Genomic DNA, 25,595 nt, shown 5'->3' with positions numbered 1-25,595 from the left:
AGACATGGCTGTTTTTTAGTGTGTAAAAGCAAGCAAATGCTAGTTTTCATCTCTATGTAGAGACAAAATGCTGCACTATATGCCGAAGTGATCAACGTGTTACCTTGCAATACCAGAAAGATTTCTCTCTTCCATGATTTACATATAAGAGATTTTTTACAGTTAATACAATATGTAACAATGTGACGGGGGGGGGGGGGGGGGGGGGGGGGGCGCGGAAATGCCTTTTCTTTCTTTTTGGTTTTTGGGTGGTTTTTTTTTTCCTGTTTGGATGCATATGTAGCACATGCGTAAATTAGATATAATTAATCCATAAGCTTTCCTGCTCACATACTGCCTTTTAAAATGTCTTAGCACTGTCATGATGAGGACTCACCCGCATACACAGATGCTTTTGTAAACTGATACAACTCTATTTCCTAGAGTTGTTCCAGTTTCCAGGAAGGATCTGATGTACAATTTTACGTAGAGTAGTTTTGTAATCTGCAACACTCAGAGGTGAAATTTAGATTTCTGTGCTTGAAAATAGAAGCTGGAGCCAAGTCTTCTTTTTGGAAAATGGTTGAGATTAACTCCTGCAGACACAGGAAAACTTCACAGCCTGGCTGTAACATAAATCCAGGCATCCATGAGAATGGTTAGCGCAGGGAAGTCTGTGAAGACTGCCAGTAAACCAGGAGTTACTCACTTCCTCCAGCCCAAGGTTCATTTCACAACTGCCAGTTCTAAATCTGGGACAAGTGGACTTCTTGCACAGTTGGACTTTGTTTGTGAAAAAGCATGGTCCTGATTTGGGGTAGAGTTGTTGAGAAGGGATGTGCTGATGCAAAAGGCAGGAATTATTGTTGTATCTGGTTGGTATGGAAAGGGAGGAGGGGCCTTTAGCAAGCAGGGAAAACAGGTCAGGAGAAATCATGGCTACAGTGAAGTCAAGTTGACCTCTGCCACTTGAGAACAACAGATTTTCTTCCTACCTTCAGGAAGGCCAAAGCTTGGAAGCGCCACAGTGTGTAACAATTCAGTTAAACATCTAACAAGAAAAGCAGAGATCAGCCCCTCCTCCTTGTTCCATTTTATCTCTCCTAAAGTTTAAAACCAGAATTTATTTGAATTGTTTTAGACAATAATGTTAGAAATTTTGTATATAAACATAACTGTTGCTGGTTTTGATTGAAACATTTATTCATAGAAAAATAAGCTTATTGAAGAGACTGCTTTCAAAGAAGAGTTGTGCAGAATTTTTTTTTAGTCCTGAAATGAAGTGGAAACAATGTTGGGGAAAAAGATGGTGACTGAATTTTATTTGTTCTTCCCCAGTAATGATCAATTGTGTATTATTCTTACTCTTTTCACTGGCAAAAAAGAGAAAAGTTAAAGTGAGCTAAAGTAGCAATTTCACTTTTAAGTGTTAATTCTGTACTACTTACTTTCAAAAACAGAATCAGCTTTTAAATAAAAAGACAAGTTAGTACTTACTAAATAAAAATCACTATACCACCTCCCCATTGCTTTTACGTATTTTGTGTTAAAACCTAAAGCTAACAATTTAAATTGTTTTGAGTCTAATTCTGAAATGTTACTGCTAGTGAAACCTCATTTGGTTCAAATTTTTTTTAAAACAAATTATAGTAAATGGTTTTAGTTGTTTCTTCAAAGTTAGTAGAGTTGTGGATTTATATTGCTACATGGTATGTCTCTACAATTTTTAATAACTGAATGTTTCAGAATGTGGTCTTGCAACAGCAAAATGCATCAAGACGGTTAATGCAGCAGGTGTGGCTGCTATTGCACTCTCTCCTTCCAGCTGTCGTCTCCCCCCTCCTCAGCATTTCTTAAGAACTTTCACGAAACGGCTATTCTGAATAAAAATGCCTTCAAACTCTAATGCGTGTGAAAAGACAGAAGAAAGGAATGGGACTTTCTAAACCAAATTTGAATATAATTATAAGGGAAAAAGGTTTGTTTTTCTTTTGCAGGATGACAAGATCAGTTGTTTTTCAGACAAGCATAATTAATTCTCATTATATGGCTCCTCAGAACACTGTGCATGTAAAGCCAACACAAAGGCAGAGGTGGTTGTTGTCAAGGCACAAGTGAAAGTACTGTCAACACCGCTTGTTTTCTTTGTTTGCAGGAGAGTTGGAGGTGGTCCAGAAAGACGGGGAGCGCAAGATTCAGAGTCGGCAGCAGCTTCCGGTTGGAACAACGTGGGGGCCTTTTGCTGGGAAGATGGATCTGAATAACAACACCTTGGTATGTAGATGCTCCGCGAGGATTCGCTTCACTATATTGTGTGTCGTTCTTTAGGGAATAGCCTGAATTACTACTCAGCCCAAGTATTTGAAAACAGGCATTGTTAGCTTTCACAGACAGTGTTATTTGGCTCTTTTCCAATTCATCTGTGGCAACCATCCACATAAAGTTATTTGGAGCATAGGTTAATAGTATTTAACTTATTATTTTACAGAAGGGAAATGTCACTTCCTTGTTTGCTGAACCAAGCTGTTGCATTTCAGTAGCAATAACTGATTTTTTAGTGACTTTTAAAATTTTTCATAGCATTAATTGCTGAATACTTGATTTGTATTAATGGATGTAAAGAGCTACATTATTTTAGGATAAACAATGAATTTTCCTTAATGGTAATGTTACTGAACATAGCAAGATATTCCATCAGATTAGAATTCTTTTCAAAGCTATCAAAAGGCACCTGTCATGTAATATATTCTCAGTTAGTCTTCTTTTTTATTCTTGTTGCAGAAATTATGTGGACCATATTACTTAAGAGTAATGCTTTGCTGGTCTCAGTTCAGTGCACTGAAAATCATGTCATTCCTAGGTCTTCATTTCATTTTTGCTTGTATTGGTTTTAATTCTGAGCTTCAATATAGTTCAAATTAATTTTCTGAAAATATCTGGAAAAGTGACCCTGTACTGGAAAAAAGCAATACCTCTAGAAGGGTTTAGAGAATCTTGGAGCATGCATTGCCTTGTGGGATTCTATTGAAGAACCATTATCTTCAGTGGGATCACTGTTTGCTATTACAAACTTAGCATGAAAGTATTGGCGTAAAGACCTGTGGAGCTATTTCACAGAAGTGTATTATATACTTTTGGGGTACATACATCTGTGCTGTAAATGGAGAAGCTGAGCTTCCCAGTGTTGGGGGTATTGTCCTGACCTTGGAGGTCCTGAGGGAGAGGAGGAGTGCTGAGTTGCTGAAGTACCATCTGGGACAGTGCAAGAGAGGGGTTATGTAGACATGGCAGAAAAGGGGGTAAATGGATAGTCTTCAACTCTTGCCTGGAGAACCTATGCCTACATATTGGACTTCTCTTTCTAAGGGCCTGCTGGATAGTATGCATGTTACTTTCTGCAAATACGCACATTAAAATTGTGGTGAAGCATTATTTTATTATGAGTACATAGTAGCCATTTAAGATCTTGGTATTTTGTAGACTCCTTAGCATAATTTATTAATTATAAGGTGCTAACAAGATGTTACAGGAAGTGGCATGGAAACTTTGTCTAAGTTCCCTAGAGTTCAGCGTTCCCAACCCAGATCAGATTTCCCATTCAGGCAACTAAATAAAGGATGGATTTTCAAAAGTACTGGACACTCAAGGCATCTTATTGTTAGAAAGGAGAAAGTGTAAAATTTGAATACCTCTCTCCATTTTCTCCATCCATTTCATGTTTATTTTTTCATTTCTTTTATTCATGGTCTATCAGCATTCTCAAAATGTTTTTCATAAAATGACATTGGTGACAACTACCTGTAATTCAAATAATTCTTTGATTCCATCATTACTACTTTCATCAACTTTCATGCCACAGAAATCTTAGTCTTGGTGTAGCTCAGTCGGTCCACATAATACCTCAGGAAAAATGCTAGCTTTGTGTTGTCCCTATTGCTCTGTCCACTTGTACCACTTCCTCAGGTATATAAGACTTGAAGATAATGTTTGAATATGGGAGATGATGTTGACTGACCCTTCACTACAAAAGTTATCGTTATCAGATATTCTTAGGATGCATATGCAACACCAGCAGTTGATCATAGTGTTCATTTTTGTTTTCTGAAGGAGACAGAGCAACAACAATCCTAGCAGGAGCTTGCTTCTTCTGTGGTAGCATAGGCATATATTAAGGTTTGTTGTTACTTTGCAAATTTGAGCAAATACTACTTCTGCTGTAACAACATTTAGCTAAGGTATTTTGGTTTTAATGAACTCCTAATTAAGCGGCGAGCAGAGCTGACTTTTTAGTTTGGTGATTGCAATGGGATGGAGCAGCTTTCTCAACCTAGTTCAGAGAGATGTGGGATGAAACTCCTGAGAACATTTTCCTCACTAAACTAGAAATATACTTGTTTGTTTCTTGTCAAATTAAAAACCATGAAGTTTATTTTTGCTAACACTTGGAAGTTGTTACTTTTGGTTTGCCTGCTAATACAAATACATTTGGAAATCTGAAAAAGTTCCTGTCAACAGAATTGTAGTCCTCAGTAATATTGTTTTGTCCCCTGAGCACCTCCATCCTTTGAGACAGTCAAAACTGAACTGGATATGATCTTGAGCAATCTGAGTTAACTTTGAAATTGTATCTGACTTTGAAGTTTGCCCTGCTCCGAGCAGGATGAGCTCCAGAGGTCTCCTCCAACCTGAATTATTCTGTGATTCTAAGTATTGTTTCTTTTCCCCAAATATCAGATGCTTCCTTTAATCCTACATTTGTTACTTTAAAATGCTTTGTGGAGAAATGTAAACCTTCTGATAGAATTTTAATTTACTGTTTAAGTAACGCAAACCCAGTGCCAGCTTCTACATTTTTTTTTTAATCTTTTTTTTTTTCCCCCCTTGAAATGTTTCTGGTTTATTTATGATTTTTCTGCTTGCTTGACATATTTGATTACTTTTCTTACTAGCATATGAGCTCTTGATTGTTCATAACAGCAGTTGTGTTTGTTTACTTAAGTTATTTATATCTGTTTTGGAAAGTTCATTGGGTAAAGCCTCACCTCCCTAGAATACCATCAGACTTTCACATCAGTAGCTGGCAGTGTGTTTAGAGTTAATTTCTGAATGAGAACTTCAAACATGGCACTGTTAGAAACATTTAATAATTTTTGGAAAAGAGCTTTAATGTGAATTAATATAGAGAAGAAAGGAAAGAAAAATCAGTGAACCTCAGGTGAATAAATATCACAATTTTTGCAGCTGGTCTCTTTATTAGAAAATACATTTGTGGCTGACCACAAGTATTTTACCTGACTATACTGTTTAGTGTTGGCAACGTGACACTGCCTCACAGGATTCATTACCTAGCTATAACAGTTACAGCTTACTCACTACTCTTGTACTCTGCACTTTATACAGCCTGTACATGTAATATCCTGTTGAAGTGCTTCTTATTTCAAGCAATGCTGTGTTGCTGAATACAGTCTCCCTGCTGTTAGCTCAGGAGACGGACCAAGTTAATTAATGCAGCACGATAATTAATTGAGTCACTGTGCCAGATGTCAAATACTTTTTAGATCTTTCAAGTTTCTGTCTTGAAGTATCTTAACAATATACATCTCAGAGTAGTGGAAGGTTGGGTACTTTGAGCAAAAATGATTTAAGTGGTATTCGCAATTGCAATAGGACTAGCAGCTGTTGACTTCATCAGCGGTGCCACTGCACTGTTGGGAAATATGGTAGAGCAAGGTCTGTATCAGGACTGCAGAATAGTCAGACTCTAATGGTAGATTTGAAATCGTGCAATGACTCGTAAATTTCTTAATTTTTCTTACCTAGGAGTTTGCCGGTACTCATGAATTACAGGCTGGTCAAAACCCCTTATGAAATAATGTACCCCAGTGCATTACTGTTACTGTTGAAACAATCTGCTTGCAACCACCAGAAATCTTAAGAATGTTGTTTTTAACAACAAAGAGTGAGTCTCAGATCTTAAAACTTGTCTAGGCATTTAATTCCCATTTTATTCGGAACTTAAGAACATCTTATCTCATTATTAAATATTTATAGATATCTAGTTAGATACTTTTATTATATTTAGATTGATAGATTTCCTATTTAGATAACTCTAATGATCTCTTCCTGTAGTTCTGCCAAACTGGCAAAATTCTTCTCTCAGGTAAATGCATAGTTTACATCTGTCTACACAAGTGGGCATAGAGGTTATTGCCTTCCATTTCCTCCCACTTCTTCCATTTTCCATCAGCTGCTTTATTATAGTTGATAGTCTCAAGAAGCTGAAATGCACAGGACAATCTTTTCAAGCCTAGAAAGTGTACTAAGAGCTTGTTCTCTTGTTTTACCGTAAAAAAGAGATCACCTACACGTTTCCAGACTCTGATTGAGATTTAATATAATCTTGCCATTTTAACAAAAAGACACATCAAGAGTTTTGTACAATACTGCTTTCTATCTACAGTTGGTGAGAACTCAGTTCTACAAGGAAGGTGATATAATTTAATCACTAGTTTTACCAGAAAGGCTCCAACTTGCAGAAAATTCAGTAGTTCGTGGGTACCTACAGGTAGACAGGAATATATTTCTAATGCGTGAAACTCCTAGCTTGAGATTCCTGTCTTTTAACATCTGCACAAATGTCAAGTCTAATGTGAACAAGCAGGTGAGAAGAGCAGAAGACCCCTCTAGGCTGGGCATAAAACCCACTGCTGTGTGCAGAGCAGCTCTAAATTCAAGGCACTAGCAGCCTGTTTAAGGAAAAGCCGTTTGCTTGTTTTTTCCCAGCTGTAAATACTTCCCTTGTTTGAGGGGACAACTTGGTGGGAATGAGGCCCTTGGAAACAAAAGCAGCACAGGGCTGCATAGCCCATAACGGACATCGAGCGGTGGCTTGTGCCATGGCTCTGGTAGTTGTGTGGAGGCATTCTAAAAGGCCTTTTCCCTTGGCTGCCACCATCTAGTTTTTGGTGTTAATCTGTGCCCATGGCAGGGTTTTGTGAAGCAAAACAATGAGCAGCTGGATCCTGCTCCCCGTTCTCGTCATCTTGTCGCAAGGAGGAGCACGTGGGGCAGGCCTGTACCAGCCTGATAAGGAAAAGAGGATTCAACGTGGCGGCGAAGGGAATCCGCAGGAGGGGAGTGTGCAGGGTTGGGCCAGGCGAGCAGTGGAATACAGCAGGGAGCCTTTCATGGCATCTGGGAAGTTCACCGCCAAAGCGACACTTCTGGAAGATATCCTCATGAAACCATTTGACCGGGTAGCGTGTTAGGGGCTGAGGAGCCAAGGTTCAAAATGCAGTTAAGTTACTCACTTGCTAATCTGTGCCTGGTCACTTCAGGTCAAAAAACTCATATCTGCTGTAGCCAGCAACTTTTAATCTTTAGAGTTGCAGTGCAAGGGTTTTCTTGACAGATGGGTTGGAGGTGCTGTATGGCCACCGAGAGCCGCTAGTCTGTCTGTAGGCAGGATGTAGCCAGACTGCAGTCTCTGGTTCTCTTGTTGAAACACAGAAAGGGTTAAGGCAGTTTTTATCCTGAGATATTTACCTGCAAATGGGGATTTTGGCTTTTATTAGCACAGAGCCATTTTTTTTATTTAATGACCAAAAACAGTGTATTGAGGAGTAACGAACCTTGATTCTCATCTCTGTTACACTGGGTTTATACCTTTAAGTACCTCAAGTGACTACAAAAGCATTTCTTTCTCATTTCTACTGCTGTTACTGTCGGGCTCTTCAAGTTTAAAACTAGTTTAAAGGCACTGCCTTCTCTCCCTAACATGAGCAGACATTAAGGTAAAGCACTTCTGGACAGCACATTGTGTTGCCCTTTCAGTGGTGTGCTGTTGTGCTGTGCAAGTGTCAGGGTTGGCCACTTCGTGTAAATTGAAACATTAAAAAAACCTGAGATATGCTGAGATGATGTGGACATCCACTTGGCCATCCACAGTGGTCTTTGAGAGCACATCACTTCATATTGCCTCACCTTTTATAAAGTGCTCTCCCATTCATATAGACATGTAGTGGTGGGGAATGGAATGACAGAAGAAACTTTTTTGAAATTTTTGTGCACAATTGTAGTTTAGACACTTTTTTTATTTTCAAAAACATTAGTTATTTCTGCTCCTTCATTTACATTTACACAGAAGAGTTAATTTAAAACATGTTACTAGTATGATAGCAAGATGTGGCAATGACCTGAATAAACACCCTGTTTTGAAAAAAGCTGAAGGTATTTTTTTCCAGTTTGTGGAAGAAGTTTCCAGAACGCAAATAGGTGATTTAGCAATGTGGTCCATGAAAAGAAAGAACACATTGATCATACATCTCTTTCTAAATGCTGTTAGTACACTGTTATTAGTACTGTATGCCTTCACCATAGGCATTTTTAAGATACTAAAAGTGTAAACGACATACAAATATGGTTTGTTTAAAAACAGAACAAAACACAGGAAGTCAAGACTGAAATTACACTGTTCCTTTTTGTTTCTTTATTTCTAAAATTATGCTTTCCAGAATGTAGTATTATGTCAATAGGGGATTTTCACATAAAATCACTTTTCCTTGGCTGCAGCCCTTTTTAAAAACTACACATACCCATGGTTCATTTTGACACCTGTTTATCAAAACAGCAGAACTTCAACATTTCTTTAAAAATGCCACTGGTCACTTTGAAAGGTTTTTTAAAAATAATTCAGTTACTTGGTGCTTGCTATAAGCATCTATGTTAAGCAGACTTTATCCTAATGCTACTGTAATTAATAATTAAGTAGTAGATATTACCAATCATTCTCATTAAACTAATCCAGTTCCCTTGGAGAAAACTCAGTAAACAATCTTCAGTCCTGTTTCAGCAAGCTTCATTTTGGGGAGGGGGGGGAGTGTCTCAAAGTGGGAATGTACCCTGAGGCACATTGCCATGGAGCTGTTGAGAGCAGAACAGGGGATGGCTGGGCAGAACAGATGAGGCAAGGTCAGGAGCCCAGGACAGAAAAAGTGCAAGAAAATTTGGTTCGGGGCCTCCCAGACAGCAGAAGCGGAGGGAGTCACTATCTCCAAGTGCCAAGCTATTCCATTTTACAGTGTGGGGAACAGCAGAGAGAAGACAACATGTAGAGGAGCATGTATTGAGTTGTTCAGCTGTTTAGAGAGAACCACTGCAATAAACTGTGCAGTAGCAACATACTCTTGTGCTATGGTCATCTATTCTAATAATCTCTGTACCATAGGCTTTAAGGCTCATATGTTATTTTGCTTTCGTAGATTTTGCTAAATTTATAACACAACTTTTAGAATGGGATATAGTCTAACTTAAAAACTTCAGATGAAAGAAATATGTGATTTAGTTCCATTTAAGGTCACTGCACTGAAATACCTAACAGGCATGGGTTCAACACCCATGTTTAAGATGAGGAATTTAACATTAATGTTGTCCTCTGAGGAAATTTTTTTAAATTCATGCTTTTTATAATGATACTACTTCTTATTTATGGAACATATATATTATTATAAACTAAGCAGATATAAAATGTCAGATTTAAATATTCAGCAGTTTTTTAAATAACTTTCTTCTCACTGAAGGTTAACACCATTTTTTTACTCTGAAATCAAATTCAGTTTCTAAAATGTTGACACATTTTTTTCAGTAGTTTCACATTCATAGAACAAGTATGGGAAATTCTAGCTCCATCTTAGGGAAACATAAGCTATGAAGGTACTTGTGTCTACAAAGACATTTGCATTGTTAATCGAAGTATTTGGTATTTACAGTGGGCACTGAACTGAAAGACCTGTTGGCTTGTGTTCTGTCTTTGACCACTAGAAAATAAAATGTCCTGGATGCTCTTCGGTGTCTTTGGGGCAATCACACATAAAGCTATACCTGCCCAAGGGTAGTTAGCCTTGGTGTACATTGATAGTGGAGTAAAGCACCGTGATGCTGTTGCCTGTGGGAACTGTGGTATGTTGTCCAGATGTACTGTCTGGACATACAAATGACATATTATGAAAACATCAATAAATGCTTTCCATAAGACTTGTGGAGGCAATAGTGGTCAGTTGGTTAGAATAAAGTGTGCTGCAGAAAAAATACTGGTGTGAAAAGGAAATCTGCATTTTATTGGTGTCAAAATCTGTGCTGATAAAAGTGCAGAACAAGATACCGTATCATAGTAACAATAGCAATGTTTGAAATTATTGTCTATCTTCATTTAAATAAAAAAAATAATTCAAGTAAAGGAATAGACCTGGGGTTTCAGTGAAGGCAGTAGCTGCTTGCTGCTCACTTCCTCACAGTGTGATGGAATGATTGACATTCCAAACATCAGTTCCCTCTGTCTGAATATGCTTGAGAGAAATAGCCTGTAAATTTTCAAGAATGTTGGAAATAAAAGGTATTCCTAGTTGTTTCTGTATCAGCCAAAGTAACTACATTCTGTGAAAGTGTCTTTTAAAATGTTTCAAATAGAAAAAAACCTTCAATATTTATAGTAAGTGTAGTTAGTACATATGTGTGAATACATAAATATATAAAAAATTGTTAGCAAGAATATATGTTTGTACATATATATATATACACACACAATGTAAGAGTTTGTGAGTATATAAAAATAGCATATTCTAGTCAGAAGAAAGTATTGACTGTTATTAGGTCCTAAAAATCAGAGGTTTATTTAAATACTAACATGTTGCTGAATTTTGTTCTCCATTCATCCATAGTTCCTTTTCTAATGATGTTGCAGTATCACATAGCTAGTTTCTTTTCCACATGCAGCAGTTCTATTTTGTACCTCTAAAATATGGGCAATACAAAGCTTGTCCTGAGATCTTAAGTGTTGAGTGGAGTCGGTAAATGTCCTGGGCCTTATTTATCAAGTCGAGAAAACAAATTCATCAGTCTAATCCTGGGTGGCTCCTCCGGCTCCAGCCATTAGGTCTCTGCTGTGAAGAGTGCGGGAGGCACCATCACTTGCTGTCCTTGCCCTCCCTGCCAGCCCCAGATCACCTGCAGCAGTAAATGCATAGCTAGTACTCTACCTGATGATGATCTTCATTTACAGGGTTTTGTGCATGTCCTAAAATTCCATACATTATAAATTATATGCATAGCCTCCTCAGATTTGATATTGTTTCATATCCATGTCCCATCTTCAATAATTCATTGTTAATCGATAAAATTTTGCCCTTTTTTTTTTCCACTAATACATATTATCATGTATTCCACAGACTACAGAGAAAGGGAAAATGTTTTGATGCATTTACAAAATGTTTCACAAATTGTGGAACAGTAAACATAGCTATAATAATATTTTTTTTCATTTGAGCTCTTTTAACTCCTTTAAGGAATAATTGAGTTTTACATAGACAAAATACTGTCCTTTCTGTGCTCTAAGGGAGGGATAGCAGTCTGAATGCTACTGATGCATTTAGAATAAACTACATAGCATTTGAGATATCATAATTATGTAGATTATTCTCACTCTGAGAAAATGTCTTATAATTTAAAATTCTCCCTCTTACAGATCAGTATCTTATATCTTGATTTTGACATTTGATTTGGTATCTGAAAAGCATAGAAAAGGGTTTTTTTTTAATAAAAGCTTCATATATTTTAGCAATTATCATTATTTATATATTTATTTGTGAACATCTCACACTTGCCAAAATACTTATTTTCTTTTGAAGTTTTCTTTTCCAAATGTCAGTCTCTGATCTGGGGGTGATTGACCACTTTTTTTAAAAGGCAAAACTGGAACTCCTGCCATGTGTGAGGACATTAAAGACAAGTTTAGGGGAGCTGAGGGAGGTGTGCCTTGGTGCTGGGGAGGTGAGGAAGAATTCTTCCCTCTCTCCTCCTCCTGCAAGCTGTTGTCCTCACTTTTGGAAGAAAACTGGGACAAATTAGCATAAAGAGAAGAGAGCAATAAAACAGAAAAAAAACAATAGTAGGTCCAAAATATCTTAGTTTCTTCTTTTCTGCTTGCATTGAAGCAGGCCTGGTTGTGCTGTTACTAGTTTTTAATTCCACTGTGGACCTCATAGTATGTGTTAGTCATATCTCTTTGCTTTTATGGTGTTTCTTTCTCTTGGATGTTGTTCCATTTACTACATTAGATATTGAATCTTGTTATTTATGGTTTTTTTTTTTTAATTCCAGATAGTATTCTTCTCTTTTGGAATACACTTATTTTACTTTATTCCAGTTTCTCTTCTCACTCTGGTCAATCCACCTCCCATCCTCCAAGCCAAGATGCCATCTTAATCCTAGACACTTCTGTGTTGGAGTGTTTCCCTCACTTCATGGATCCACTTGGACTGTGGTCCATGGAAGGATATGATGGGTTGCATTAGGTGAATCTGCCAGACTTGTAGATGCAGGTATCAGCAAGGGACATTTAAGTTAGATACAAGAAAGAGTTTCCTAATGGTAATGAGAGAGAAAGGCTGGAAGAGATTCAGGAGGTTTTAGTAAATCTGTGGTTAGTGTGTTTGAGAACAGGCTGGACCAAGACGAAGGAGGAGTGTAGGCGCAGCTGAGCCATGGCATTGGGGAAGGAAACGGAGGAGATGACCCTGTGGCTTTTGGCACCTGGATGCTGAGAAGTGTCTGCAGCCAATGTTACTTGTTCAGCTGCCCAGAGACACCTGCAGGTAGCTAAAATCTTTCAAGATGGGCTTTAAAAGGCCAGAATGAGACACTGTTTATTTTAGAAAATGGCAGATGGGACGTTCCAGGAAGCTAGACAGTTGGTCACACCAGTATAGGATACCGTTTTCAAAATCTAATTGAAATATAACAAGGATTTGCTGGGAGATAAGGAAGTAAGCCTCTATATTTCTTTGGCATGTCCCTTCCCAATTGCCTGCTGGTTTTTTTGTCTGAATATTTTCCCTTCCCACTGCAGTTTCTTGCTAACTGAAGTTAAAATTAACGCTCTGTGTATAACCAAATATTGAACCAGTGTAGCTTTTTTAAAGCATTATTTTCAGCTTCACTTAGGAATTTGTTTCTATCTATTCTGTACTTCTTTTTTAAGAAATACTGTCTTATTTATAAGGATCATTGTCCCAGGTTTCTGTGTCACAGATTTGCAAAGTGAGAGCAATGGTATTGCGTTTTCAGGATGCCAAATGTGTGCACTTTGATCTGGCAGTACAGCATGCCTCAGGGAGCGAGCTGAATCTTGATTTCTGTAGTCAGTCATCCGCTATCAGGTACTAGAGCCCCGATTAGGCAGGCTGAAAAACAGAGAACACACCATGGGTTGGGTGTGGAAACATTTGCAAGGAGGCGGTTGGCATCACCTGCATCCTTGGAGATCATTTCATGGTAGTGTTGCTGTGCTCATAAATCTCTTAATGATGCAGAAACACTAACAGGTACGTGTGTGTAGTAAATGACTGACTGCACATGCACCAATTACTTTTGGAAACGCTTCCCACTCTACCACCACATTCAGCGTTGGAAAATAAGAAGAATGTCCATGTTTTGAAACTTGACCTCTCACAAATGTGAGACCACTTGCTTGGTTGTTCCTCCTTAACATTCCTCGCATTCCCTCTTCCAAGCCAATTGTTAGCACTTGTTGCAGTATTTAAGTGGCTTTGTAGTAGCACCTACTAGCTTGCTCTGGCTAATGGCATACATGAGAGTAAATGGCTTTTCTGACCTTTAATAAGCATTTCCTTGTCAGCCATACCAAAGATATTTGAGTGTCTACTCAAATACTCTTTGTTTACTATAACTACCATAACTCTGAGGTTTCCTGAACTATTCCGAAATATGATCATGATGTTCTTGTTATTTTCTGTATTTCTCTGGCTGTGGTGTTGGACAGGAGCACTTGCAAGTTCAGCTTTAGGATAGTTGCAAGGTGTGGGGAAGTAAGGACGTTCAGGGGTGACGTTCACTGCCATGGCCCACTGCAGTGTGGTATTCAACCTCACAAGAGCTGCAGTAGTGCACTGCATTGATATTACCACTTTAAAAATTAATAGGGATAACAAAGATTGCTGAAGTTATTTTTTCAAGGCAACATAAAACATACGCAGATCTCTTCCAAATGAAGTATGTGTTGGAGTATATGCCTATATTTTTTACTCTTAACTGGGTGGATTTCTGTTTCCGTGTATAATCTTTGAAAAAATACAAAGCAGTGAAAGGGAATGCAGCATGATGGCAAATTTTAAATGGTGTTTAATAATGCATTTAGGACTTGATTTTGCATAGCACTGAGCACCAGTGGGAGGTGCTGAGCACCCCAAGCTTTCATTCAAAGCAGCAGGGCTGAGGTATGATTAGCATTTCATGACACTGAACACTGCAAGTACAGCCTATAAACCTCTCCATAGAAGATAAATATTTGTTATTTTATTTGACCTTGAAGATGGGACTGGTTTGATAGGGTTAAGGTCAATGAGTATATTATTTTTAGACAAGATACGGAGTACATGGATGGTTCTGCTTTATTTTAGTGTGTTAACATCTGGCAGCATTCTGTGTTCCCATATGCTGCTGATTGTCCTGATACATTCATCTTCAGCGATTATCAAAAAGATTTCAGTGCTCTGGAGTTAATCACACATTTGAGAAGACAAATACATGAAGATAAGTAGAAAAGCTGTGTGTGGGGTTTTGTGTGTAAGACCAATATTTGGGTAATCTTGGCAAGTATCCTATTAATTTAGAAATATTTTTTTTAAATTGACTTAATTAGCTAATGTCTGTAAGTGCTGTAAGGATGAAAAATAGCATATTAGTATTCAATATTGTTACCACAATAGACATAGAGAACATTGCTCCTTGGAAATCTCTACATGTTGCACAGTTGCTTATTTCTACTAATGCTGAATAGTTAAAGGGGTTTTGGATTTGCACCCTTTTCTCATGTATTATTTTTGTATGGCTTCAGTATATGAAAGTTTAGCTATGTTTGTGCTATGTCATTACAAAAAGCACATACAGAACTGTCAACTGCTTTTTTTTTTGATAGTGCTTTCAGTTTTCCTAGGTTGATAACATTTTTTCCAGGGCTATAAATTATTATTTTCATTCTGTGCTGTTTTGGCCTTACATGCTAACAGCTTCAGGGGAGAAAGACTTAAAAGTTTCACAGAGAATTTGCCACATCAAAGCAGGTGTTCCCTTTTACAGTACCTTCTTCTTTCTGAAAATGCAGAAAGCTTGCCATGATCAGAACAAATAGTGAGGCAAAAATCAAACTAAGACAGATGTCTGTCAACCTTGTACCTCTTGTCTGGCTTTTGCCACAACCCATACTTACCTTAGAGACCAGTCCTCTAGGCTAGCCCACCATGGGGCTATCCCATGCCCCATATTACTGCAAAGAATAATTAAAATAAGAAGACAGCCCTAGGCCTCAGAATCTAGAAAGATGACCCTTTGCTTCCCACACCTCCTGTAGGACAGCCCCTTGCTGCTCTACTCTCCGCTAACAAGGAAGGGCACCATGAGATCAGCTGTGGCCATGGCTCTTCAGGCAAACCCTGGAACCAGGGTCTGTCCACACAACACAGCACGGGACGTCTGGTCAAGATAGACATCAGGAAAGCAGAAGGAAGGCTGAAGTGGCAGTTTGCCACAAAACAGAAGGTACAGAGCAAACTAAAGCAGCAATGTAGCTACTCAATATTTCTCTCTTAATTGAATATATCATTTCAAAGAAAAAAAATAAAGGCAGCAAAGTATCTTAGGGCACATAACATACCCTTCTCCACCATTCAGATAAAACTTGTTTTATTTTATCATGCACAAATTTGTTTAGATCTTAGCAGTGACCACTCTTCCTGTTGCCAATATCTATTAATGATAATCACTTCAAATACTATACTCACTCAACGATAGCATCACATCATAGTGAGGAAGATTGTGATCTTATCTAAACCTATTCTGTTTAACTCTGACACTCCTTCTATTATAGCGGGGCCCCGATAAGATCATGCCTGTTAGGATCAGACATTAGTTGGAATCAATATTTGAAAATGTGCCTGTTTTTGCTTAATAGCAAAGTTAGTGTGAGAGTCAGAGTGAGATCATTTGTTGGATGAGATTGTACAGCTTCATCTTGTAATGGAAATGTGTTCTTTGCTTCAGCTGCTGGTGAAAAGTAAAAACAAGGGCTCTTTGAAAGCTGTACAGCTTTGCTAATAATCACTGTGTAAGGAAGATACAGTCATTGTTATGATATTTAACATCTGTAGTGCTGCAGCATGTTGAGGTTCTAGTCAGGAACTACTGCTCCTTTGTGCTAGAGTCCATCTGAGCCTAATATTAAAAAGACAGCTGCTGGCCTCAGCTAGCTTAGGTCCTGGTTTTAGACCAGATGTGAATACAACAGCAACAAGCAAGTGTGGGAGGCAAAAGCTAAGATGGAGATAATTAGGATTAGTATAATAAACAGCAGTTACATCACACTAAAGCAGCAGACATGAGGTTTTCAGAGCTAGTGACTGAAACATACAATGAGTTTGCAGATTCTTTCAGATAATTTTTCCTATATGCGTTGATCTGGTGAAAAAAATACAAATAAATTTGGAGTATTTATTTAGATGGGAATTTTGAAACTCATCTGCTGATAAAGAAGAATCCAGATTAGTGATGGTGAACCCTTTTAGTGCCTGGTGCCAAATTTATTTAAATAAGCTCAGAAGCTCATGCACTGCCAACATAAATCTCTCTGTGCTGAATGTGGTACCAGTGCCAGCAGTTTACAGTCACCAGTGGAGATGGTCAGAAAACACATAGCACCATAATGCTGTTTTGCTGAAAGAGATGGTTACTCTTACTGTAAGACTTTTCAGGATTTCATCAAAGAAACCAAAGCAAAGCCCTGAGGGTGCTGCATGGAATGTAGGAGAGCTGCAGTACCCCTTTCTCCTTAAGAACATTAATTTTTACTCCCTCATAAAAAAAAAAAAAGGTCCAACAGAATAAATAAAAAGTGAAAGTGAATAGTGAATGACCCCTTGTTTTGATCACTGGACTGCAAAATTTGAGAGATACTAGTTCTGTGCCTGAGCTTGGCATCAAAGGGCCTCGAGCATAGCTTCCAGTGCAAGGCACGTGCCATGACCAGGGGACTGCTCTAGAGAGGATGGTTCCAAGTGATATTCTAATAGATCTCTTAAATCATTTCAGTGTAGAATAAAAGTAAGTTTGGAAGTTTCCATATTTTTTTCATGAAATCTGTTTGACTGCCCAGCTCTTCATATTGATGAACTGCTAATGTTAGTGATGTGCTAAAACTTGGGCTGTGTTTGCCAATCATTTCCATTTCAGTAGTGCCGCCCATCACTGAGCGGGTCTGATCTTAACCTCTAACTTCTTGTGGTTTGACTTGGATTTCCTCTACAGTTCTCAATTTGATTACAGTTCCTCACATTCGACACATCAGTCACTAAATTTATGACACTGTTTTTCTGAAAGAGATGAATGCGCACATGACAGGAGTGATAGTTTTCACTGGACAAAGTCAGGAAGTTTCTGGTTTGGAATAAAACTTACATACTGTCATGAGCTCTTCTGATTATACATGTATGCGTCGTTACCAGTATCACATATATGCCAACTAGTGGTTACAAAGAGGTGTAACTGTAATTTATGTTTGTTCAGACACAAAAGTGGAATGACAAATGAATAAGTCATTGCATCAGTGTTAACAGTAAAAGCATGACTGCATTCACTATCATTGTCTTTCAGTTCAATTAAATGCCATTGCTTACTCTTAACATGAAAGCACTCTAAATTAAAATAAAAGTAAAAAATCCCCAAAGTGGGTTTATATAAATGAAATTCTTCTCCTGTAAGATATGCATAAGGATATTTGAGCAGCATTTTGCCCATAAATATTCAGTAATTTTCATGTTTTCATTGGACAGTGCATACTTTTTGTTACAATATGAATAATGAAGATGCAGATTTCATTTTACTTTTTCATTTTAGTTGTAACAAATAGAGGGAAAAGCAGAGGCATTTCTAAATCATCCCCGAAAAAATAGGAAGAATTTATCTTTGAACAAAATATAAAATATGTCAAGATTTTAGACATCTGTGTCACAGTGCAGAACAGAATTATGTAAGACTCATTTTTCTCTATTTCCCCAACTCTGTTTTAATCTGGGTGCATCCCAGAAGTGTTTCTTGAGTATTCTGATACTTCCTTATAGTATTTGTGTACAAAAATAGGTGCTTTCCCACATATGCATTTCCACAACATGGCCTTCAGTAGATTAGTGACACAATTTGTCATGAATGTCCCTGAAAACCCATGTATTGGTAGAATTGTGAAGCATTAATAGTTAAATATTGTTTTCTTTAAAATGTTGACTTTTTTAACACTGTAATTCTCCTCATTTCTTTCTTGGTTGTCATAATTCTGAAAACAGTTTCAAATTCATGGAATATCAACAACTTTGACTTGTGCCCTTTATTTCAGAAGGCTTTGTAACATCTTTTTCACCACAGTTTTCTAGGTGTAGAAACCCACATGCTTCAGTAGAGCGAGAGAGCTGGCTTTTTCTTTCCTGTTCTGAAACCATGACGAGTCTAATTTTAGACACAATGCAAAAGAGAACATTAGTTTTCTGCCTTACCCCCCGATACGTATGAAACAAGAATGTCATTAAGACAATTGGATATATCTGAAGAAGTTGTTTTTTCCATGGATAACCCGTCTTTCTCCCTAAATAAAGAATGATGAAAAGCTGTAATTTTAACTTCATAATAACAAAATATTCCACTTACTCCATTCCTTAGCACCCAGCATTGGCCACATACAGCATATTTAAGACCTCCTGTTAAACTTGTGTGACAGTGCAGTCAGAGCTTCACTTTAAACCTGACTTTGAAACAATTAAATTGAGAAGCAATATAAGAATATTAAAGACAATTCTACCTGGATAAATAATGCTGAATAGTATTTGTGACTATTGATTTGAATTCTAGAACTTTATTTTATGTAACTTTATTTTTTTGACTTGCACTTTCTGCTCCAAGAAGTTCTTGGTATCCAGACTAGCCTATTAAATGTCATAAAACAGATAATCATGCTGCTGTTACTACAATATCTGAATCAAGATGGAAAAAGGAGAAAATCCCTTCCTGAAAGAATTTACAGACAAAGACCAGGAAAGAAATATAATTTGATCATAATTTTTAAAAAGAAAAATCAAGATACCAAGAGATTAATGGACCTGCTTGGCAGCACTCTGGAGGTCTCAGGTTTCCTACAAGTTAAACAAACATCTGTGTTACAAGATTATTCCCTAGGATGATGAGCAAACACCCAAAAAGTTGTACATTAGCAGCCTGTGAATTGAACTAATATAATAAACTCTTCCTGTAACAATTATGAATAAAAAATCAGGCATGTAGGTATCCATCTCTTCACAGGCAATTAATGATAGTAAAAAAGACTTGACTTTTTAAGAATATTATTTGCAGATACTAAATGTAAAGAAAATGCAAATACAAGGCAATGCTCCTTTGAACGCATTCTCAGATGTACTACCTATGAAAACCAGAAGAAAATAAGTAAATTCCTACAAAAGTCCATTAAACAATTACTCTGCAACAAATTCCCATCATTTCAAAACTGATGGGTTAAAATTGGAACATGAAGGTATTTAACTAAAATCTAGATTTGCAAATAGTGGGATTCCTTATCATGTAAAGGAATGATTAAACCAATTGATAGCGCGCTGGTATGCATAGTCTGGATTATGTCTTTGAAAAAGAGAAAAGGCTTGATGATGATCTAGCAGCACTGGTTCCAATAGGCCAGTCAGTCAAATGCAAATATAGTCTATAATAAAAAGAGCTGGTTGGCATAGTAATTGGGAAATGAATGTTATTTGTAGCTCCATATTTCTGTCTTTAGGAGTCTAAGAACGAGGAGGTTGGTATTGATAAGAGGGTTTGTGTATAAATCCTTTGTAATGAGGCTGTGCCTCTTCAGTCATTTGTATTAATTTTAACTTTAGATATGAACATCATTCTCTGAAAGGGGTGACAACTAAAATAACTAATTTCATGAATGTCTGGGGGAAAAAAAATACTCATTTTAGGAAAAAAATAATATCCCTGGGTTCTTTTTTGGTTGTTTGGGTGGTTTTGGATGGCTTCTTTTGCAGCAGGGGGAGTTAGAGGCTACATATAGGATCACCTTATATGTCATGGCATGGACTATAGCTAGATTATAGCTGCATTTGTACAGATACTAGCAAAGATGACTTCTGGTTTGGATGAAGGAAACTATTAGGTAGGAGAACTACCAACTATAACATATAGTTGAAGGGGTATAAATGTCCTTGCTATCCTTAACTCAGGTCAAAAACTCTCCCTGAACGCCATGATATCTGCATCAACTCCAGACATTGATACTACCCCCATGTAATTTTTTTTTTCTTTATTGGTAGGTTTGGCTGATTATTTAGTAATGCATTTGGCAGTTTCTGCTGTTCCATGTCTTCATGGAGACACCCGTATTTGAAATCTTGTTCATATACTGAACTTCTGAATATTTCTGTGAGATCACCTGGTAGTACAGGACTGGAGGGTGTTGAACAGGAAAGAATCTGGAGCACTGTGGAAAGGTGACGTTTTGTCAGAGGCTTAGATTGCCTCCCTTTTGCTACTGTGTCCACACCCCAACTGCTCTCTCCATGCAGTTTCATTCCCATCTACATGGATTCCCTTAACTCTTCACTTTCTCTTTCCCCATCTTCTGTTATTTACCTCTTCTGTTTCTGACACTTTTACCCCTTAGCCTTTCTCCTCACCTTTCCAGTCTCTCCTTGTTAACTCTACCAGCTGTGCTTCCTTTCTCTAATTTCTCTGTCCTTGTTCTTACTGGCCTTTAAGACACCTTCTTCAATGCTCAAGGACTTGCCTTTCCTTAATTTCAGGCTCTACCCCATACAGATAATTTAGAGTTCGCTGGCTGAAAGTAGCCTTTGGAACTGATTTTAAACAAAAAAGACTGAATAGTAATTTTGTTTAAAATAGAAATGTGTGACTAGTTTCCCTGTCCAAGTTAGTACAACCATTGCTGTAGCTAGTTATAGGGCTGACTTGAAAAGGTTCTGTATACTTCTATCACTATTACTTTGCTAGTTAGAGGCATATAATCAGCTCATGTCTTTGGGCATTAGGTGAACACAGAAGAGAGCAAGAAGGAATCTCTTGCCTCTGTCCCTGCTTAAGTTTTACATTTATACACAATTAGTCAGGTGCATTAAGGGCTTACTGTGCTAACTTCTACTGAAGCATCAGACACGGGTACTACCAGAGGCAAGGTTATACATAGCAGGCTCGATGGGCCAGTGGACTGATCTTAGACACTAAATCCCATGCTTTTGTGATATGTTGACAGACCCTTACCTTAAACAGTGCTAGCAGGCACTGCTGTAATAAAACCAAACTGTCTCATGTGCTACTTCTGAGATTTTCCATAAAAGCAGCATAAATGTTAAATGAATAAATAATCTTCTCCTAAATTTTGTACAATAACTGAGCTTACCCCAGGCAGGTTGTGCCACTGTAGATCAGGGTTTGAAATATGTGAGAATTCCTTATTCCTGGTAGTGCATTGGGAGGAAGAGTTTATCACTCCCCATGCCATTTATTTCTCTGTAAGGTGTTGAGGGCTTAGGTCTCTTGTCTTTACACATCCTTGCTCATACTAAGGCGCTCACTAGGCTCTAACAAAAATTTTTGGAGGAAAGAAAGATAACAGGGAAAACATGCAAAATATTAGTTAAATTAATAAAATAATCCCACTTCCCTGATCTTGTGTGCAGAAAGAAAAGAAGAAATTGAATTGAAAATGCATTAGGTAATGCCTGATCTAGGAATTAATCTGCTTACTTACACACAGCAGAGATACAAATTCTCTTGAGATAGCTAACTTGGTTTCTGATGTGGTATAATCCATGTTTACACATGTTGCACTGAACTGTAAAGAGAAAAGATTCCTGTGTAAAATGAAGGAGAGATGGAAAGCAGAATGAGGAAAAAATGTCTTTTTTATCATGCAGTAGTATTCTTTTTCTCACCGTTCAAAAGAGCACATTAAAAGAAATCTGTTACCTCTGATCTGAACTGGGAAAAAAGTGCTTGTTTTAATTGAATCTCCTTACTACAGGAACTTTTAGCTATATTTTTTGCTGAGTGAATGAGGCTGCAGGAAAATGTAAAGTTACATAAAGCCTCAATGGAAATGAAGATGCTGGAATCATACTTTCAACCTTTTATTTATTTTTTTTAATACATTTGCTTTGAGTACTGCACTTTATTCATTTGTTTTGATCACTCATTAGGCATTTTTCTTTATTGAGAAGTAAATGTCTTGTCACACTTAACCTAGCTGTGCACTGGGGAACAAGATGTTGTTTAAGATACATTTTGAGGAAATACCTCAGGTAGAGTTGGTCATCTCATCATCCATGGCTATCTAGGAGTCTGTAGATGATGCTGAGATGACTCTGGTTTCCTTGAGACTGAGGCTATGACCCACCTTTCTTGCCTTCATTCTATACACAGATTTGGAAATGAATTGGAAAAGTTTTAATTTTGAGAGGTTTTAGAATTTGAGATACATGTCATTGTGAAATGGGTACTCATCTTAAAGGGGTTTTGCAGCCTTCCATTTAAAAAAAACCAAACAAACAAACCAAACACAAAAACCTCAAAGGAAAAGATGTAGATAATCTGAGAACAAATTACTCAACAAGTTCTCTGAAGTACGAAGTGAGGTCGTGGCTACCCTGTCTGTGAACAGCAGAGGAATTGCTGATCTGTCTAGTTGTACCTTGAACAGCAAGTGTAAGGCGATGGAAGGCCATGAAGCCCTGAAAAGTGGTGCAGAGAGCAATGAGAAGGTTGTTTGCAACCCTCATAAAGGCATCAATGAAGGAATCCAACTTCATTCAATATCAATTGTGCATAATTAAACTTTAAAACATTCAGGAATCTTAACACAGCAATCAGTAGAATATTATTATATTTGGGGATTTAAATAATGACATAATAAAATGTGTACTCTCAAGGACAACAATATAGTGTAAAGTGAGACAGTACTGAGCTAACATTGCTGCAAAATCCTTACATTCTGTAGATCCTGACATTTTATTATTTTTCTTTTTAAAATGAAATGTTTATACTTTATTTAGTTTTTCATACAGTTCCTTTGTGTTCAATATTCCAGGAATAAAGAGAAGAAAAAAAAATAGGATTTTTGTAGCTTCTTTTCCATACAATGTGCAATACAAGAGGTAATACTTGATTTTGCCCACTGAACACTTTCTTTCTCAGACAAGGGTCAGTCCTTGCACTATTTCTGTTTTCGTAATCCCTTAACTGTTGTTTTAGAAATTATCACATGCTTTTGTAATTTAAATATATATGTGTATATATATATACCTGAAATATTTTTATTTTACCAGAAATTTCACATTGTAGCAGGTAAAGAGACATAGAATCTTCTGGAGTCCCACAGATTTTCATATGAAGTTATGAATGCGCTGAATAACATGGAACCAGAAAACACATTTATTTATTTTTTTTATTAAATCCTCCACATGGCAATAGAGCAGTTTCTTCAGAAAGACTTCCTTTAAGTGTTTAAAAATCAGTTACCAATTGAAACGCACTTCAGCAGGTGTAGGTCCTGTAGCAGCTGTGTGCACAGCAGCAGCAGTTCTGTTCCTTTTCTGATGAGGTGAATGTTTGAGACAAGGTAAAGTAAAATTTAAGTCTTCTGTCAGTGTAATGATGTCCCAGAGTAGCAGTGCGCAGTGGGAAAAAAGTCTCTGTTCATATCTGGACCCTGTATTTTTTGTGACTTTTTTCTTTACTCTGAATATGTAAATTAAAAAGGTGAAGTCAGGGAGGAGAAAAGAAGGGAGATGTGGAAAGCCTGAATTTCCCAACAAATGATCAGTTCCCACCAAAATGACTTGCAGTCCTGTGCCTGAAGAAAATCCCATTCCTGCAAGTGCCAAAAGGGCTGTGCACAGAGGATGTCGTTTCTGTGCTGTACTGTGCAGATCTGTTTTTTATTTGAACTCCTCTGTTATTATTATATTGGATTGGCACTTTTTAGGATTGTGAAGCCTTAAATGCTTCATTATATTATAACTATTAGAATTTTAGTAACATCACGTTGAATTTTAATAATTGAGAAGCTGCTGTGAACATAGGTTCCAAGAAGCTATTCAATTCAGCTCTGCTGTGCCAACAAGGAAAACAGCAGCAGTGTAGTAACCAGTAAAGAATATTGTTTATCCCTGGAGAGAGAAAAAACTGGGTAACTTGGTGGCATACTGCAACTCTGCACACCTGTCTACAGCTATTCTACAGCCAGTGGTTATGAGAAACATCTGTATGAAAACAGATGTTTTTCATAAGCTGTTACAATTTACCTTCATTTAGTGTTCTGTAGAAACAACCCAAGGTCACAGTTAAGCATTTCAATGTGATATATATTTAATTTTAATTATTTCACTGGACATTGATTTTACATGTAAGCAAAGAAGAGACAGTTACTATCAGAAAATTAACCTCAAATTAAAACTTTATGTTGAATTGTTTGTTTGTGCACCATTTTTAGAAGAAAGGTGACATTAATTGCCAGGCCTTTTAAAACCAGTGTGGAGAGAGGGGAAAGTATGATAACACACATTAAAAGACTAATGATTGCTCAATCGAACTTTTGGTGGCACCTCCTTAATCACTTAAATCATGATGCATGCTGTACTTTGGAGGGTAATTTCATACCTGGTATAAGGTGCTCTCTTACAATGTGGGCTGCTGCTTGAAGTTTGGGCCCTTTTTGAGCAGGAAAATACCGGAGGGATGGGTGGAATCAGGTGAGGTTATTTAAGTTCTTATCAGTGTTGGTTAGACAAATTAGAGAAGTAACACCAACCACTCTGCTCCTAAAACAGTTTCAGTGTATGGCTTTAACTCCCCACTGAACCATAAGGATTTGAGATTGCATGCCCTGAGACACAGAGGAAACAGAGGTGAGCTCAGAATGAGTTTGACAATTCTGTTACACTTGTAAGCTGCTGAAGCAGCCCGCATGTTCCTACATGCACAGCAAAGTGACCTCAGCAGAGAACAATGCAGATTCCGCATTCATGAGATTCAAATCCTCAAACTTAACGGGCAAGACCCCATGAGGCTTGATGTATTAACATTGAATGTATTGTTTTGAACAGAAGAGTAAGAGCGTAATATCAGTCTGGTTGTTAGTGTTACTGGGCTTGCGTTTTAGGTGTGCTGCTTCATGGCCTGATTTTGCAGGTCCTGCAGGCTGTGCCCAGCTTGTGAGTGCTGATCTCGGGTAGTCCCACATATTACTGCACTTAAAGGCTTGGATTTCTGGAGATCTTTAATCACTTCTGGGTTTACCTTTCTTCCAAACTTCATTGAAGCAAAGGCGGAATGAGTTAGGAGACTTACTCAAATAAGCCAAATCTGTTACCAAGAAGAAAAGTGAGCTACGGTAGACCCTGTAACATCATTTGACCTCTGTGGGTGTGCCGGCTACAGGTTTCAGTATTATGTGGCTTGAGATGCAAGGACACGTCTACTGG

General features: G+C 37.6%; 1 protein-coding gene across 3 annotated transcripts in view; it reads left to right on the top strand.

The window, feature by feature from the left end:
• ZFPM2 (zinc finger protein, FOG family member 2) overlaps window positions 1–25,595 on the top strand; it is a 321,580-nt gene that overhangs the window by 155,204 nt on the left and 140,781 nt on the right. For all 3 annotated transcript variants that reach the window (XM_037381536.1, XM_037381537.1, XM_037381535.1), the window contains one exon: window positions 2,135–2,253. In XM_037381536.1, coding sequence (XP_037237433.1) covers window positions 2,135–2,253 — 119 coding nt within the window. The remainder of the gene's footprint in view (window positions 1–2,134; window positions 2,254–25,595) is intronic.

The sequence above is a fragment of the Falco rusticolus genome, chromosome 3 (genome assembly GCF_015220075.1).
Source record: "Falco rusticolus isolate bFalRus1 chromosome 3, bFalRus1.pri, whole genome shotgun sequence".
NCBI lineage: Eukaryota > Metazoa > Chordata > Aves > Falconiformes > Falconidae > Falco > Falco rusticolus.
This window is presented reverse-complemented; position numbering and strand designations above follow the sequence as displayed.